This window comes from Neofelis nebulosa, chromosome 3 (assembly GCF_028018385.1).
Source record: "Neofelis nebulosa isolate mNeoNeb1 chromosome 3, mNeoNeb1.pri, whole genome shotgun sequence".
NCBI classification, from domain to species: domain Eukaryota; kingdom Metazoa; phylum Chordata; class Mammalia; order Carnivora; family Felidae; genus Neofelis; species Neofelis nebulosa.
This window is the reverse complement of record NC_080784.1, coordinates 100,576,825-100,596,462: the sequence shown is the minus strand read 5'-3', so window position 1 is coordinate 100,596,462 and position 19,638 is coordinate 100,576,825. Positions and strand designations below refer to the sequence as shown.

General features: G+C 36.0%; 1 protein-coding gene across 1 annotated transcript in view; it reads left to right on the top strand.

Moving 5' to 3' along the window:
• FAT4 (FAT atypical cadherin 4) overlaps positions 1–18,921 on the top strand; it is a 182,858-nt gene extending 163,937 nt beyond the window's left edge. The window contains exons 12-17 of the mRNA XM_058721430.1: positions 2,167–2,252; positions 3,130–3,309; positions 6,241–6,365; positions 8,247–8,464; positions 12,766–13,027; positions 15,849–18,921. Of these exons, the coding sequence (XP_058577413.1) occupies positions 2,167–2,252; positions 3,130–3,309; positions 6,241–6,365; positions 8,247–8,464; positions 12,766–13,027; positions 15,849–17,713 (2,736 nt within the window). The 3' untranslated portion in view covers positions 17,714–18,921. The remainder of the gene's footprint in view (positions 1–2,166; positions 2,253–3,129; positions 3,310–6,240; positions 6,366–8,246; positions 8,465–12,765; positions 13,028–15,848) is intronic.
• The last annotated feature ends 717 nt before the right edge of the window (positions 18,922–19,638 follow it).

Genomic DNA, 19,638 nt, shown 5'->3' with positions numbered 1-19,638 from the left:
TATTCCGAAAATGAGACCAAAACGAGAATAAAATTTAGTAACAGTAACTTATTTTTTTTAATGTTTATTTATTTATTTTTGAGAGAGAGCATAAGGGGGGAGGGGCAGAGAGAGAGGGAGACACAGAATCTGAAGCAGAGAATCTGAAGCAGGCTCCAGGCTCTGAGTTGTCAGTGAGGAGTCCAGCCTGGGCCTTGAACCCACAAACCACCAGATCATGTCCTGAGCTGAAGTCCGAAGCTTAACCGACTGAGCCACCCAGGTGCCTCTAGTAACAGTAATTTAAAACATTGATATTCTAAAAATAATTTAAAAAAAAAATCTACTTGAAAAATACTCATTTGGAGACTGTATTTGATAATAATTCAAGATGGGTTGTGTTTTGAAAAGGGGTTGGGCAGAAAATCAAAGTGGTCTATAAATGGGAATAATATCTCCACATTTTGGTATTATTGCAAGGATTAATATAAATTATATCTAAAATTTTATATATTGTTGTATATTTTACATATAGTTTTCTTTATAAAAATTTATATATTTTATATATTTTTAAATATTTGATATTAAATAGGTGCTTGTTGAATGTTAGTCATCCTGAGTTTTCAAAAACATGGCTCCATACATCCTTTTGAGGTTAGAAAAAATGTTTTAATCTCAATAAATTTTAATTATGAGTAGTGCCTAAAAAATCATACCGACTTCAGTGAATTCTAATAGGGGTATACAAGCAAATCTTGGCAATAATAATTTTTTAGGTTAGTAATAAGTTAGTATGTACCTTCCTGCCTGAGCTTTTTTAAACCAGCCTAATACCAAACTAGTATTCTCAGAGGAAGACCTTTAGGAGAATACAAATTTAGAAAAGTCCAATATTCCTGATTATCCATTTACTCTGGCATTATTGAAACAGACAGAATTAGAACAAGCATATGGAGTCTGGTATCGATATTGTATATTGGGGCTTACATTAGCCACAATGATTTCCTAATAATGACAGCATCCTAATGGGGCATAGCAGGTGGGAGATAACTATATTGCTAAGATATTGTCAACAGCCATTTATGTAGAATAGGTGATTTTATCTGATGACTTCCAAGGCCCCTTTAAATTTTATGACCATTTAATTCTATCTAAATTTAGGACTTGGGAGCAAGAGGGAAAGCAAAAAAAAAAAAAAAAAAAAAAAAAAAAAAAAAAAAAAAAAAAAAAAAAAGAGGTACTATGTGTATGCCAAAAGTGATAGAAAAAAAATTCTTTCAGTTCATTTGTAGTATGTGGCTATCAAGTTTTAAATAATACCAAATGTGGAAAAAAATACCTTTGTCATTAGTACTTCAGTCAGAGGAAAAAAGTATCTTCCTATTTTAGAAAATACCCAAAAGAAGGCCCCTACTGGATTTTGAATCTGTCATTTTCTACAGTTCAAAGGGATTTTGTTAGAAACTGGCAAAACCATTAACTTCTCAGCTTTGAATCACTGAATAGACAGGATACAAACATGTCAATTTACAGCAGTACTGGTAGAAAAATTCAACAGTACAAGAAAGCACATTTAACTCTGACGATTAAATTGCATAGGGTGTTATTCAAATAAAACTTCCCCTCAGACGTTCTGTATCATGAAGCTTTTAGAAAATCAGAAAATTATGTTAAGATTTATCAAAATATTATGCCACTATCTAAAGTGTTTTTTTTCCTAGTTGAGTCATTCATAAATATCTATGTGATATTCTCTAGTTGAAAATATCAACTAGATGAGAGAGAATCCCAAGCAGGTCTGCACCGTCAGCATGGAGTCCGATACGGGGCTCAAACTCACAAACTGTGAGATCGTGACCTGACCAGAATCAAGCGCTGGACTGTCAATTCACTGAGCCACCCAGGTGCCCTATCGGTTTTTCACTTATACACAAGGGGCCTGGTGAAGATTTTTCAAAGTACTTCCCACTTCTTATATGTAATAATGTCACAGTTTTAGACATGTAAAAGAAATATGTGCCCAAAATTTGATATTATAGGTGTATTATGTCATAACATACTAAGCCAAAATGTTATCACAACTTCAAAATCATGTCCACGTAGAAACAAGTACTGGGCAGTGTTGGCCGAAAAGGACAATAGGGACAGCAGAACCCAGGATGAATGTTTCCTTCTCCTACTTTATAGGCAGCTTCCTTAACTGTGGACTCTTGTTCTGAGAACCAAGAACCAGGGTATTGCACTGTCAGTAATGTGGCAGTTTCAGATGACTGGTAAGTAAAATTATTCGTTTGATCTTATTATTACTTGACCTTAAAAAGGAAATTCTGCATTTAAAAATAATTTTATTATGCTAAGTGTTATGAGAGTTTAAAATATTTTATACTCTCCAAAGGAATTTTTACTCTGTAAATAAAAAGTTAATAATGAGTGTAAAAAATATGTAAAAATGGTGTGACATGAGATGGGAGAGAGGAGGACAAATAGAGGAAGGAAAGACTAACATGGCCTGTGCTCTTTGAGTAGATCATGAAATTATTGCCTATGACCTGGGTCCTGCAAGGCTAGACTAAAGATCCCAGTCTTTACCTCCTTTGGAAGCTGTATACCACAATTATCCACAGATACTTTTCAATGGCACCTCAGGAAGAGACACAGAATTATGCCATCTAAAACCTAAGTGATGTTAACAAAAATAACAACAGAGAAAAATAAATATTGACATATCATCTATGATATTAATTAACATATTGGCATTATTATCATCTTGTGGGGAAGAAAAATGTATAATCTAACATTAATATTATCTAACATTAATTAATCTAACATTAGTATAATCACTATTTCTGCTGCACTTTATCTTCTCTCTGGTGTTATGCTGCTTCTTGCTAATTCAGCATTGTTTTATACATCCCATTTGGCTAACTGAAAATGTCACTGCCATAAGTTTGATTATTTTTCATGCCTTGAAAACCTAATAATCCTGTAGAAATCTGTAAGGGAATATGCATCAATAGGTAATATTTTCCATTCAAATTTACCATGCTGTAACACATGCCAGAAAGTTATGTTCACTCTTTTTAAAGCTAAACATTCTACTGAAATCTATCATGTTGGAGCTAATATACTTATCTTTGCTTTCTCATGTAGGACTCTTGACGTTCAGCCAAATCGAGTAACAGTTGGAGGTATCAGATCCCTAGATCCGATCCTTCAGAGGAGAGGACACGTGGAAAGCCATGATTTTGTTGGGTGCATAATGGAGTTTGCAGTCAATGGAAGGCCTCTGGAACCCAGCCAAGCTCTGGCAGCACAAGGCATCCTAGATCAGTATGACAATTTTATTTCTTATTATTTTAAATAAAAATGAACAAAATGCATGATAATTGAGCATCCAAAGCTGAAATTATTGTGACCACAGTTCTAAAAGTATCAAATGTTTTACATTGTTTTGAATTTTAAATGTTCATTTCATTTATTTACTTATTTAATTTAATTACCACCAGCTAACTTTTACAGTTAACACAGAAATTATTTGAATTAATTAACTTATTAAATTTAAATATTTACTGTTTGGCATAAAATGTGATATTTACTTAGAAAATTAACTCTTATTTTCTGGAGTGTAAAAAAAATATACGTATGCTTTTACGCCTATATACGCTTCAAAACAGTTGTGAAGATTATAATGACAAGTAGATGAATCACATAGAAAAGTATCTGCCACATAATGATGTATAAATGTTAGTAATAATGTATACAAAAAAACATTTGATATTAAATAGCTTTACATACAAACATTTATTTCAAAATATACCTTAGTACACCTTTAACAAGCAATAATTTGATTAATTGTAAAACATTTTATTTTCCTATGTGCTTATTGGTTAAGGTTCCCTGCAATGATTTTGGAATTGTGAAAATAACACACTTTATTTTAAAAATTAATCTTATTCATAATGAAAATTGGAAAATTCAGAAAAATATAAAGTATCCTATGCACCACCCAGAGACAAACACTCTTAACCTCATTGTGAGGTTCATGACTGCCTGCTGTTCCATCATATGAATGTGCCCTATTTTAACTATTATTATACACTTTACTTGTTTCTAATTTTATTAATATATTAAAAGCCCTGTGGTTAATACTATTCTTAATATTTTTAGTCTATTTTAACTTTTACAACCATTTTATGAGATAGATAATATTAATTTCTGAGCTACTCAGTGTTTTAAAAACTTTCTCAAAGTCAACAAACTGGTGAGTAGCAAAGCTAAGTCTTGAACTAGGCACTTGGACTGAGGTTAGTTACAAATAAATGAACAAGGCAGATTCTTGCTCTGGAGGAGTTCATTGTCTTCAAATTCGTGATTACTAATCTCTAATGCGGCCATGATTTTGCGTGGCAACATATTCTATTCCCCAGTTTAATCATTTGCTCACTTTTCTCAATTACTTTCCAGCCTCCCCTTTTCACAGACCCCAAATATCACTCCTGTACCATCTTTCCCAGCTAATGAATTTGCTTCCTACCTTGCTCGAAAATGGAAGCAATCAAAAGAAAACTTCCAAAAGCTTATTCCTCCACATTTGCCCATGCACGTGTACATCCCATGGTCTACATTGCATCCTATTACTATGAACGAACTGCTCCTATTCCCATAAAGACCAACCCCTTTTTATGTAAAAGGCTCAGTCCCCTGCAATGTTCTAAAAACAATAGTCCAGCTGTCTCCTTGGCATGTCTTTCCTCATTTAAATCCATGCTGCTATTTCTCCCATTTTATTTTTGTAAAAACTTTATTAATCCCATTTTACCCTCTAATTACCATCCTCTCTCTTTTTGAAAAAGTGTTCTTTGTCAAAGTGATCAATAACCTTTGTGTTGCTAAAATCAATGGTCAGTTCTCATCTTCTTTGAATTCCAATGTTCATTACTTCCTCTCCCTAAAAATACCTCTATCAGCATATGGTACAATCCTGGTTTTCTACTCTGATTCTTTTTCTCATCTGGTTGACCCCTTCTCTTTTGTGTATATATTCATTCTTTAAATCATGTTTTATAGCCCTTGGTTTTAAGTACTAACTTTAAAACTGGTGACTCTTAAATGGTTATCTTCAACTTGGCTTTTCTTCTGCACTTTAGACCCTTCTATCCAACGGACTACCCAATATCCTATGTGTCTTTCTAACAAATATCTCACACTTAAGTTTAAAACTGAATTCGTGGCCTTCTTTCCTGATTCCTTCTAAATCTATTTCCTCCACAGTTCTCTGTCTTAAATAATGATAAGTCAATCAGCCAAAATTGTTCAGCCAAAACTTTTAGACTTACCTTTGGTTCTTCTCTTTCTGACATACTTCACATCCAATCTACCAACAACCAGAATGACATTTAAAAACAGATGTTCGTCCTAACCCTGACTTACAAGGCCTTCATGATCTAGCCTCTTTCTCCGTTTTCTCACTGTATTTACATATGCTTCTTTTTCTTGTTCACTCTGCTCCAACCATACTGGGCCCCTCGGTGTTCCTCAAACATATTAGGTACAATTTAACTTTCTTACTTGCTGTTTCCTCTGTCTGGAGTGATCTTCTACCAAATATTCTTCATTCTCTCAATTTGTTTAGGTCTTTACAAAAATATGTCCTTCCTTCGCTGATGAATCTACCCTCCATCCTAAAAAAAAAACTCTCGATACCCTTTGTCTATCTTAATTTTCCAAAGAACTTTCTTTGTTCTAACATATTACATATTTACCTAATTTTTGTTTTGTTTTGTTTTTTTTTGACTGCCTCCTACACAAGGAAAAATAAATACTCCACGACATGTGGATTTTTCAACACTTTACCCCCATGCTTAGAATAGTATGCTTGTAATTGGCATATGGTAGACATTTAATAGACATCAGTTGATGAGTTGTCTGGAGGAGAGGTATAAGCAAATAAATATGGGGGCCTTAGATTACATTAACCAAAGATGTCCTACTCAAATAAGAATTAATTTAAAAAAGAAATTATCACCTCTTTTTCTGTATTATGTAAGATGTTATTTGGTTTAATTTTCTCCTTTTTGAATGAGGCAGGCCCTGTGTTACAGCTCCTAGTTTGACTAGATGCCCCAAATATAGTTGTAACTTGAGTTTCCAAGAAGTGAGTGCATGAAACTAAGCAAGGTAATAAAAGCTTATATCTAGTTTTAACAAATCCCCCACACTTTATTTTGTGCCTTATGAGTCTTTATTATTATTTCATTTTAGATGTCCCAGACTAGAAGGTGCTTGTACTCACAGCCCCTGCCAACATGGTGGCACATGTACGGATTACTGGTCATGGCAGCAGTGTCATTGCAAAGAAGGACTAACTGGGAAATACTGTGAAAAATGTATGCAAGCTGTTTTCTCTTCCACTGGAAATTATAGTAATCATGAAAAGTATAAATATATGCACTTAAATATGTAATTATATTCAAAGAAATTTTTTCATTCTAAATGTTGAAAATAATAAATGGGTAACAATTAGAAACTATAGTGACATTTTACATTTATTTTTTTAACCTGAGGAAGAGTGATATTCTTTCAGAATTATTTACTAAGTTGTTAATTTCCATTTTATGAATTTATGAATTTAGGAAAGCTAATTTATAGGAATGCTATACAAATACAAGGCCAAGGACTATATTCAGGTTTGGGTCTAATATTATCTGCCTTTAAGGAATATTTCTCCAGTAAATATTTTGTATGTGGTAGAAAGATGTAAATAATAAATGACTAAACACTGAGTTCAAACCATCATACAATGGCAGTATAATCTATTACAATTAAGGGTGATACTTGCATTTTAATTTACAATTATTAGAATCGGTTTTGAGTCTTACTTTTTAAATCTTTGTATAATTATTTGTTTTTTAAACCCTACTACTGTTTTTTAATAAGACGTTAGAGGCACTCAAGCCATCATTAGAACATGACATTCTCTAATTTCAAGCTGTACATCCCACTAACTAACCCTAATGGAGTTTCTTCTAGAAAATTTGCCTTGTTTTCAAGTATATGGTTAATACTCAAATCATTGCAGTTATTTGACCACTTCCCAAGGAGTCTTAATTATATTATAAGAATGAATATAAATTCATGATCACATTAAGGATATACTGTAGTCAAAAAGATCTTACTAGCAGAAGATATAATCATATTGAATTAGTTAGGATAACATCAAAACAACAAAAAAGTATGTTGTCAGATAGTTTTTTCATTAAGTAATGAGTATTTATAAGTAGGAATCCAGTTATGCCTGGAACATGAAATGAGTCATCGGCTTGAGAGATGTCTGAGGTTCTTTTTTTTTTAATTGAGATATAATTCACATACTATAAAATTTAGCTATATAAAGTATACTATTCAATGCTGAAACCCTTTTGAGCTCATTTGCTTTATGTCTTTTCTTTAGCTATATTAACTGTTATGATAACAAACTTCTAAAGTTCAGTAGTGTGAACATTTTACCAAATTATGATAAATTATAATATACATTACAGTTGCACACAATGATAAATTAAATTCAACATGATTATATGATGATTGCTAATAATAAAATTAATACAAATTAAATATTTGTTCACTTCTTTGTCCAAATTTCTAACATACTAGAGACTTATGATTACAAATCATTCAACTCTGAACACATTTATAAATTTTGGAAATAAAGTAACACTTATTATAAACACATTTGCAACTCCATGTTTTTAACAGGTGGTATCTCTATAAGTATTCATGATTTATATGCTATACCAAATATTTTTTTTTTAATTTTTTTAATCTTTATTTATTTTTGAGACAATGAGAGAGACAGAGTGAAAGCAACAGAGGGGCAGACGGAGGGAGACACAGAATCTGAAGTGGGCTCCAGGCTCTGAGCTGTCAGCCCATAGCCAGTCACGGGGCTCATACTCACGAACTATTGAGATCATGACCTGAGCCAAAGTCGGACCCTTAACCAACTGAGCCACTCAGGCGCCCCTACTGTACCAAATATTTTATTGAATATTACCCAAATGATTGATTCTGATTTTGATTTAAGCATTTGAAATTACCTTATACAGTAATTCACAAATGTATTTTTTTTTCCCCCAAGAGGAGGATTGGGGAATATGGATTCCAAAAACCTGATATTTTATTGTCCTTTTTTATAATTTTTGTCACTTATAAAAACTTCTTCAGAAGCCAAAAGGATGCATTCATTTTTCCCTTTCTTCGTTGCCTTTCAGCTATTACTCCTGACACTGCGTTATCATTAGAAGGCAAAGGGCGCTTGGATTACCACATGAGTCAGAATGAGAAGCGGGAATATTTGTTAAGACAGAGCATACGAGGTGCCATGTTGGAGCCTTTTGGTGTGAACAGTCTGGAAATAAAATTCAGAACAAGAAGCGAGAATGGCATTTTAATCCATATCCAAGAAAGCAGCAATTACACTACTGTGAAGGTAAGATAAAAGCTAATGGTGACTTCATTTGATTAGACCGCCTGCTGTGTCATGATTTAAATCACTTCGCCCATAATTTCTGTCCTTTTCTTTACAACCCATTAGAGTTCCGACTAATACTGGGCACTATTCCAATATCATCTATCTTAACTATTCCCCAGGCATTGGCCAGAGTAACAAAGATCTGAATGGTTTGCTTTCTAAACACTTTTGTCTTGGTTCAGAGTAAAGACCACTGCTAGGTAGGCCAGCATAGAAAGAATTTGTTGCAATCTATTTTGTCAAATAAAAATTTATATTGCTTTTCTTTCTCTACTTTTAAACAAAGTAAAACAAAAAGATAATGTGCTTTTGAAGTGAAAAAAAAAAAAAAGCTCCAAAAATTATTCCAAACACTGATATGTTTACATTAATTGGTGGGACAAGAATAAGAAAAAAACATTTTTAAGTTATCTGGCTTTATTCTGGAGCATATAGGCAATTAACTATCTAGGTAAACCCTGTGAAATTAAGTATCTTTGGAATTATTGTAAGTTAAATTCCCCCTGACTTCCCCAAATAATTTCTAAAAACATTGTTTTTAAACATTCTGTTTTATGAGAACAATGTATTGATTTATCATTAGGCTTTTACATACTATTTTAAACTATAAGTGAGATGCTAACCCAGTGAATAATTTCCCAGGATATGCATTTTCCTTCAGCTTTTAGCTTCTTAATTCTAAGACTATTATATTAGTCTGCTTTCTTTGCCACAAATAAGACTTCACCTTTTAAATCATCAGTTTCTTTTGACTGATTTTGATTAATATCATTTTGATACTATAATTCCACTCATAATTTTTACATGAATTTTGGTAAATTCTGAAGAAAATAAACTCAGACATCCTGTATTCTCTTCACCTATAAATTAATATTTTGAAAATTACTAAAAGCTTAGTTCATGAAGAAAAAAAACAATATGCATAGAGAATTACTCCGTTTAACTCACATATAATATTTAAAAATAAAACAGACATTAACCTCTGAACTTCAGCCTTTTTATTCTTAAAATTTCTCTCCATCCAAGTCAACTCTGGTTGTTATGCTGTATGCACATATCTTTAGGAAGTAGTACAAAAAATATTTTTAAAAATCTTAGTCCTCACAGTCCAGTCATTCCCAACTGTGGATGATTTTACCTTCTCTTCCCCCCAGGAGACATTTGACAATGTCTGGAGGCATTTTTTATTGTCACAATGGGGAGGGGGTGCTACCAGCATCTAGTAAGTAGAGATCAGATACGTCACTAAATATCCTACATTGCACAACGCAGCACCCCAAAACAAAGAAGGAATCTAGTCCAAAATGTCAATAGTGCCGAAGTTGAACAACTCCGCTCTAATCTAGTACAAAAGAACATCTTCCCGTTATAAGTTTACCTCTATATTCAACCAAGGAGCCCAGTTCAAAATCAATAAAGGTACTGCAAAACAAAGCATCTATGTCATTATATTATGATTTTATTTGGTGTTTATAATTTGTATTGGAAAGTGTATCAGAACCAAAGAAAGTGGAAGTACAGAAAGAAGTAAAGCTTCACAGTCTACAAGAAACACTTTTTGTATGCGTTGAGAGGCTTTGACATTGAGGTCTGTGCATTATCTGTTAAGCTGCTTCCAAGTCCTCGTGCCATTTAAATGACATATGAAATATTTCTGTACATTATCTCTTTAAGCCAAGAGATACAAAATACAATGTGGTTGAAGAAATCAGAGAGAGAATATTTTTTTTTTTCCTTAAGGAAGAAGCTGAATGTCAGGATCCATTTTTGTCACCATAAAATCTTGGATTTCCAACAGGACGGCAGCATTCGACTTCTCCAGATATTTTTACATTGGTAGCAAGCACTTAGAAAAAGATTTTTTTCCTGAAGGAAAAGTAAATGCTAATGAATAAAAATAATGACTAATGCAGACCAAAATGCACATTTCTTTTCTATGAATATTTTGAAAAGCAGCTTTTCAGAGATTAAGGGGCCTGGCAGGTAAAGTAAGTAGATTAAAAAAACAGTGAATAAAGAGAACAAAATAGATGGAAAGAGAATGGCTATTGTAAGTAAGCAGGCAAATTATTCAGATGACAGGAATACGATCTACTTGCACAGGCTAGGAAGCTAGTCAGAAGGAACTGTTACTTTTCATTTAGTTTATTGGTGAGTAAGGCCCCTGGTTTTTTTCCTTCTTTCTTTTGGCTCACTTTCTGACAGTTTCTTTCTGACAGTTCCTTCCTTCCTTCCTTCCTTTCTTTATTTCTTCCTTTCTTTCTTTTGTTCTTCATTCTCTGCATCAATCTATCTTTCTTCTCTCTCTCACACACACAAAGGAATCAAGATGATCGTTTTGAACATAGAAAAGAGAGTTGGGTAAATGAGATTTCCAATGGTTTGGGGGGAGTGTCAAGAGTGAGTAGCAATAGCAATGTGAAGAGAGAGGAGAATATGTAGAATAGATAGAGTCTGTTCAGATAAAAAAGACATTAGGTGGAGAGAATATTAGATAGAAAAACAGAAGGAAGCATACTTATGTCTAACTGTGCTGATGGTATATTTAGTGTTCTGCCAACCTCCCTTCTTTTATGGCATTTTGTGTATCTCCATATTTAGAGTTCTGTAATAATGTAAGATTATGGACTCTGTTTCTGTTCCAAATCAATCCTATTTTCTTGATGTGTAGGGGTTTTTTTTTTGTTGTTTGTTTGTGTTTATTTTTAAGTGGGGCTAGATGTATTGTACAGAGTTGGGATGAGGGATTCGGAGGTCTAGATCAAAAATAAATAAATAAATAAATAAATAAATAAATAAATAAATCTACGGATAAATAAAACCAAGCAAAAATGAACATAAAAAGTGAGCATGATGTTTTGAAGTTAGGAAGGATGCAAGAGCTGAGTAGAGTATTAGTGGGGAGAAGCAGAACATCAGGAATGTTACAATGGGCACTTAGGTTCTTGTTCACCCTACTCTATGGTGTATTCTAAAGACTCTCATCAGATTTGGTCACATAGAAGGATGCCAGGTTTGATCAGGTAGGAGGGAAACACAGTGCCGGGAGAAGGCTCTTCTCACGGCTTCTTTCCAAAAGGACTCTAGGTATCACCCATGACGGGCTGCTATTTTCAACGTGTGTTTCATGAGACATTGCTCACTTGATGAAATGTTATTGTCATTTAACCACAACTCTCTTTTCTTTTCCCATCTGAATTTGGTACTGAATTATATTACCATCTAGAGAGACTCTTTAAATAAAATCTTATAGTATGAGTAACGTATGTAAATGTGTTAGGCATATTTTCCACAGAGTAAAAATGAACCGACTTTTAGTTCTACCAGATGTGTTTGTTGCATGTAGAAATAGCATCTGATCCGAGTGACAAAATCACTGATCCATCCATTCATTGCTGTCATTTGATACACAGTGCCACTTCATCCCCCAGCCCAGGCACCAGCTCTGTCTGGCAGCATGATGGGATTATGCTCTCTGAACCAAATGTTCATGTTGCCTCATAAATTATTTCATTTTCTAAAGTGTCTCCTCAGAATACTGGAAACTTGGTAGCTGGAAACTGGAGTAGGAGCATCCTGTTACCCAATGTTCTACTGGGCAAAGTCAAAGAAACCAAATATCCCTTAGATAAATTGTAAAAGGCAGTCAAAGTGAAGACTTTCCCAGACACCTCATTATTAAGAATTCACTCATAATTTTCATCTGAATAAATGATATAAACAATAGGCATTTTTTCTTCTAAAATTCCAGTGCATAATAGATAACATATAAAAGAATTTCTTTTTGTCTATTTTTCCAACTATGTTTCATTTTTGCCTAAGCATTGATGCTTCTTTTTTTGCAAGTAGTTTTAACATTTTTCGATCACTGTGGACCATTTACTAAACTGATTGATTCTCTATACTTGCCGTTGTGATTAAATTATAAGTAATTACAAAAGGGTATATTTTACTTATCTTGAAATGGGTTTTCACTCCATTATTATCTCAGCTGTGTTCCAGAAAATAATTTTAGGCATCTTAAAAAATTAGGTATAAATATAATAACAACTTGAAAACTATTAAAACTATTAAATATGAAGGTATATGTCATCTGAATTTGTAGAGGCAGTATGGGTAAGTATACTCTGATATAACCAGACTCTTCAGCTAGCCTGTTAGCTTTAAGTTGATCAATATTGTAAGTTTCATTTCATTTCTATTCTATTTTTACTCAAGCACATCATAGCTTAATTGTACATTATTTAATACATTTACAGATTAAAAATGGCAAAGTACATTTTACATCAGATGCAGGAATTGCTGGGAAAGTGGAGAGAAATATTCCTGAAGTTTATGTTGCAGATGGCCACTGGCATACTTTTCTAATTGGAAAAAATGGAACAGCCACAGTACTGTCCATCGACAGAATATATAACAGAGATATCATCCACCCTACACAGGATTTTGGTGGCCTCGATGTACTCACTATATCTCTTGGAGGAATTCCACCCAATCAAGCTCATCGAGATTCCCACACAGGTAAAAAATGCTTGCGTTGAGCAAAGGAAAGGTAAAATTATTCCTATAAAAGTAGTTGGACTTCTGATAATATCCATTATGACTATTCTAAGTCTCTCATAACTATCTTTAAGAAGTCTATGATAGGGGCACCTGGGTGGCTCAGTCGGTTAAGTGTCTGACTTTGGCTCAGGTCATGATCTCGCAGTTTGTGGGTTCAAGCCCCATGTCAGGCTCTATGCTGACAGCTCACAGCCTGGAGCCTGTATTCAGATTCTGTGTCTCCCTCTCTCTCTCTGTCCCTCCCATGCTCACTCTCTCCTTCTCTCTCTTTTCTCTCAAAAATAAATAAAACAAACAAAAAAAAGTCTATAATAAACTATTGGTCATCACTTACTTTATTTTAGTCATTTACATTTGTTCTACCAAGTTCATAATTCATCCCATGATGCTTCCCTTGTCCACCAAACATTTATTTATCCATTCATTCATGTGTCCATTCACATGGCAGCTATTACTGAGCCCTGTACTTGGCATTGGGAGTACAATGGTGGGCTAAATAAATAGCTACTCTCCTCATACAAAACATGGCCAAGTAAGGAAGGCAACATTGATCAAACCATTATACAACTAGATGTATTATTTTAAAATATGAAAAAAGGATGTGAAGAAGGAATATAGAATTCTAAGAGATTTCCAAAAAGTGAGAAAGGGAAATTTCCATGGGAAATTGACTATTGGTACTTAAAATGAACTGTGAAGATGAAGATGGGAGAGTATGAAAGATTAATTTACATTGATAAGAACTTAACAAAAAGTAGATAAAAATCATAGAACCTGACCTATTAGCACATTGGAGACTGATGTCATCAGGTAATGAAGGAAGTTGAAGAATGAAGCAGGGCCTCCTAGACCATGTTGCATTTTTGGGTTTATTCTCCAGACAGTGGGAAGTCAATAAAAAAATTATGTTAGGAGTGTCAAGACTAGACAGGTAGCAATATTAAAGATCTTCCAGGTTACAACATGGAGAATGCGTTGGTGAAGACAAGAGTGGGCTTGCATAAATTAGCTGGGATGATACTGCAGTGATCTAGGCAAGGTATTATGTGAGTGTTGACTAGTGTGGTGGCAGAGGAGTTTAGAGAGAAGTAAATGGGGAAGAAATTTTTTCTAGGAATTAAAGTAAATCAAACTGTTGATGATTGTGGTGAAATTCAAGACGGTTTCTGACCTGTCAACTAGAAAAAGGGCAGCACCATTGAGAGAGGAAACTGCAGAGCAGTGGAGAGAGAAGCCTGTCTATGGGAAATATCAAAATGGTGGTTTGGGACACCTGGGGTTTGCACCACCTTTGAGAAAGACTTTTGGATAGATGGGCTATAATCAGGAATGGACACCAGCTGGAAATACATATTAAGAGTTAGCAGAGTCAAGCAAGTAACTGATGTACTGGTCATGGATGTGATAACCTAACATGAAGGGGTAGATTAAAAAGAAAGCCTGGAGCCTTAGCTTGAGCAACTCTAGGAGTCAGTGGTTGATGAGAGGAAAATGAAACATGAAAGAGACTAAGTCATAGAAAAACAATCTGTAGAGTAGGAACAAAAGCAGATGTTACACAACCTTATGGAAAAAGTGTATCAGGGATGGAAATGTCACTAAGGTGGAAGGATATATCAAATACGAAGAAAATTGGAAAATGCAGGGGAGGGTAATGGACTTAAGGCACAAAAGTATAAGTTCAGTTCACAAGTTGTTCTTATATACTTAGCTTATTTTAGAATATGGATGATAATTCATTTGGATGTTTTAAGAAACAAGCCGAAGTAGATCATACTCTTTTGTTAGTGTCAAAATCAATTCTTGGGCTCTGGGACAGGGGCATTAGCAATATTAACACACTCAAGTTCAACAAAGAGTTTCTCAACCTTAAGAAATAATAGTAATTACTACCCTCTAAAGAGCCATTTAAGATATGCTTTTCTAACTCTGCCTATCCCACCTCATGAAGCATTCATGCCACAGTTATACTCTATAGCTGCCCTCTAGATGACTGCAAACCATTGTAATACCTAAGATTTTCCCTTTGCTCTTCAAGAACTTATGTTCAACTCCTTGGGAGCAGTATCACCTCCATTGAGAATGCATGATCTAATGATTACAACTATTAGCCTAGGGGCACCTGGGCGGCTCAGTGGGTTAAACAACTGACTCTTAATTTTGGCTCAGGTCATGATTTCAGGGTCATGGGATCGAGCTCCATGTCAGGCTCTGCATTGGGGATGGGGCCTATTTGGGATTCTCTCTCTCTCTCTCTCTCTCTCTCTCTCTCTCTCTCTGCCTCTGCCCCTCCTCTGCTTGCACTGTCTTTCTTTCCCTTTAAAAATATTTTTTAATTTTAAAAAATTGAGAAAAAAGCTATTAACTTATTTTTTTGTTCTTTATAAGTTTTTTTAAATACATTTTATTTCTATGTATGCAATTCTTGATATATATATATATATATATATATATATATATACTATAAAAATAAGACAAATAGATCATCAAATTAATAAAAGAGGGAGTAAAAGAAAATCTAGCCTGTCTGAGTCATTTATAAATTTTCAGAAAGAGCAGTATCTGAGCAATTCTCTTCATATTTTGTCATGGAAATCTTATATATCTTACTAAGTTATGTCGTAAGACACACAGAGTTATTGACTTTGGCCCTGAGACTGTGGTTTCTTAGCTCTTGTGATGTGATTGGGAGGCTTCTTTTTACCATAGTTCAATGGTGCAGTGTTTTAAATGCAGCATTTTCTCTAAAATGCCTTACTGCTCCTTCTCCCCCCTACAGGTTTTGATGGCTGCATTGCCTCTATGCTGTATGGTGGAGAAAGTCTTCCTTTCAGTGGGAAGCATAGCTTGGCCTCCATCTCTAAGACGGACCCCTCAGTGAAGATTGGTTGTCGCGGCCCGAACATCTGTGCCAGCAACCCCTGCTGGGGCGACTTACTGTGCATTAATCAGTGGTATGCCTACAAGTGCGTTCCCCCTGGAGACTGTGCCTCCCACCCATGCCAGAATGGGGGCAGCTGCGAGCCGGGCCTGCACTCTGGCTTCACATGTAGCTGCCCAGAGTCCCACACAGGGAGGACCTGTGAGACGGTGGTGGCTTGTCTTGGGGTCCTCTGTCCTCAGGGGAGAGTGTGCAAAGCTGGAAGCCCTGGAGGGCATGTCTGTGTTCTGAGTCAGGGTCCCGAAGAGATCTCCCTGCCTCTGTGGGCTGTGCCTGCCATCGTGGGCAGCTGTGCGACAGTCCTGGCCCTCCTGGTCCTGAGCCTGATTCTGTGTAACCAGTGCAGGGGGAAGAAGACAAAAGACCCCAAAGAGGAGAAGAAACCGAAGGAGAAGAAGAAGAAGGGAAGCGAGAACGTTGCTTTTGATGACCCAGACAATATCCCCCCCTACGGGGACGATATGACTGTGAGGAAGCAGCCCGAGGGGAACCCTAAGCCAGATATCATTGAGCGGGAAAACCCCTACCTCATCTACGATGAGACTGATATTCCCCACAGCTCAGAAACCATCCCCAGCGCCCCTTTGGCTTCGCCGGAGCAAGAGATAGAGCATTACGACATCGACAACGCCAGCAGCATCGCCCCTTCAGACGCGGACATCATCCAACACTACAAGCAGTTCCGCAGCCACACACCTAAATTTTCTATCCAGAGGCATAGTCCCCTAGGCTTTGCGAGGCAATCCCCCATGCCCTTAGGAGCAAGCAGTTTGACTTACCAACCTTCATACGGTCAGGGTTTGAGAACCAGCTCCCTGAGCCATTCAGCTTGCCCAACCCCCAACCCCCTGTCTCGTCACAGCCCAGCCCCTTTCTCAAAGTCCTCTACTTTCTATAGGAACAGCCCCGCCAGGGAATTGCATCTTCCTATAAGAGATGGAAATACTTTGGAAATGCATGCTGATACCTGCCAACCTGGCATTTTCAACTATGCCACAAGGCTGGGAAGGAGAAGTAAGAGTCCTCAGGCCATGACCTCTCACGGTTCTAGACCAGGGAGTCGCTTAAAGCAGCCAATTGGGCAGATTCCTTTGGAATCTTCCCCTCCGGTAGGACTCTCGATTGAAGAGGTGGAGAGGCTAAACACCCCTCGCCCTAGAAACCCAAGTATCTGCAGTGCAGATCACGGAAGGTCTTCTTCAGAAGAGGATTGCAGAAGGCCATTGTCCAGAACAAGGAACCCAGCAGATGGCATTCCAGCTCCAGAATCTTCTTCTGATAGTGACTCACATGAGTCTTTCACTTGCTCAGAGATGGAGTATGACAGGGAAAAGCCAATGGTATATACTTCCAGGATGCCCAAATTATCTCAAGTCAATGAATCTGATGCAGATGACGAAGATAATTATGGAGCCAGATTGAAGCCTAGAAGATACCATGGCCGAAGAGCTGAGGGAGGACCTGGGGGCACACAGGCAGCAGCACCAGGGGTTGCTGACAACACACTGCCCTTGAAACTTGGGCAGCAAGCAGGGAATTTCAACTGGGACAACCTTTTGAACTGGGGCCCCGGCTTTGGCCATTATGTAGATGTTTTTAAAGATTTGGCATCTCTCCCAGAAAAAGCAGCAGCAAACGAAGAAGGCAAGAATGGGACAGCTAAGCCCGTCCCCAAAGATGGGGAAGCAGAGCAGTATGTGTGAACTTTATGTACTGGCATTGGAAAAACAGAAAAACAAGGAACACTCAAACCGTTGTAAGGTTGCCGACGAAGGGGTATTCCATTTGCGAAAGAGGCCAGTATGGACTGGTGTTGGAGGGAAACTTTAAAAAATAATAACCACAATGCTGCTGAAACAGACTCCAAACAAGTCTTTAATTTAAATATGCTTGGTTGAATTTCTTTTCCTGCATGCATCGTATTTTGTAACTAGTCATGTGGCATGCAGCATTCGGAAAGTTTTTTTTCTTATTTACCAATGTTTGATTTGTGATTTTTGAAATGAATACCGTTGCCGTTGCAGAAATGAATTTGTGCTTTCACAGTGGGGTATGTGTATTGTTTCCATTGTGTTATCATCCTTATGTTTTGCATTGCAAGATCCTTGGGGTTTAACCAATCCTTGTAAAGTGTAGAAAGAGCCTTCCTCTTCTTGAATGAAAGACTAGGTATTAACACTTTCCAGAGCTATAGATTCCATATTTGATGTTGCTCAGAAATGTCTGATATTTGAGTAGGTTTTACATGACAGTGGGTACTAAAATTAAGTCATTTTGTTCAGCACTTTAGAAGTTTCTTACAAAATTGTGTTAAAACTTTCGAATCTCTCTCTCTCTCTCTCTCGCTCTCTCTCTCTCTCTCTCTCTCTCTCTCTCTTTGTGAACAATTATGGTCATCTGACTTTCATCAGGCTTCCAATAGGAACAAAATGACTGCTTATTATCCTTAGAACACTGCTCCCTTCCTACCGTGGAATGATGTTCTCAGCAGCGCTTCTCAGAGACACTTTTAGAAGTTATTTATTGAAAATGTTCTATGCTTTTAAAATTTTAAAGAATCGACCTAAAGAAAGCCTATGATTGGACTTTTCAGCCATTTGAAGTTTACCCCAAGTACCCAGTTTTTATAATTTATATAAAGTCAAATTTCAACTCTTCTTTCTTTCTGTCATTTTGTAGATCATTTTTTAATACAGTGTAAAAACTTTTTTTTACACCTAAGCTGTGTTTTTGATACTGATATTTTCCTATGCTGAAAAGTTTTCTTACTTTCAGGGAAGGTAAGAAAATACTTTTTTTACATTTGTTACTTATGTAACGTTCATATTTTTCACATTTTGATATTTGTAACATACTGTATGCTTTCTACTTGTAAATGCCAACAATAGAATTAAAATATTTATTTAAAATACTTTGCATTCACAGTGTATTTTCATCTTTCTTTACTCTTTTACGCCCAACCTGAATAATCTCTACTTGTCAACAGGGGTATTGCAAGTTGAACTACAAACGAGAAGCATCATTTTCTTTTAAAAAACCTGAGTATGGATAATTGCCAGAGCAGATATTTTAAGGTCATGTTAGTACATTCCTACCTGTCAGAGTTCTTGAAATTCCCTAGAGCCTAATGAGTCTAGACGAGGTTGGGTCTTTGGGGATTAAGTTTGTTATGAACCTGGTTTAAGCCTTCAGGCAATAAATGTTTGGACATCCCCAGCAGAGTATGCTCACTGAAGGCTAGCTTTAGACCAGGCTTAGAGTTTTAGGAACAGCAATGAATTAAAGCTAATTATGGAAAAATGTCTGGCTCTCATTTTCTCCAAGGACCCAGCCCCAAATTTTCTAGGTCGGGTGGTGGGTTGGAAAAATGACACTGATATCTCTGCTACACATACCTGTGTTTAATTTATTGATCACTCTGCTGCATAAATTCTAAACACATTTTTACATGTTATCCTGGCCAAGACAAACCTCTACTTTTAAATAGTCACCAAGAGTGAAACAATTCAGAAGGGACTAGTCCAGAACAAGATTCATTTGTGTACAAAGAGTTGCATCTGAAATAATTGGATTTCTGCAAATTGCCTCACAATCTCAGAACTTTTGCTATTAAATATCTGCACCATAG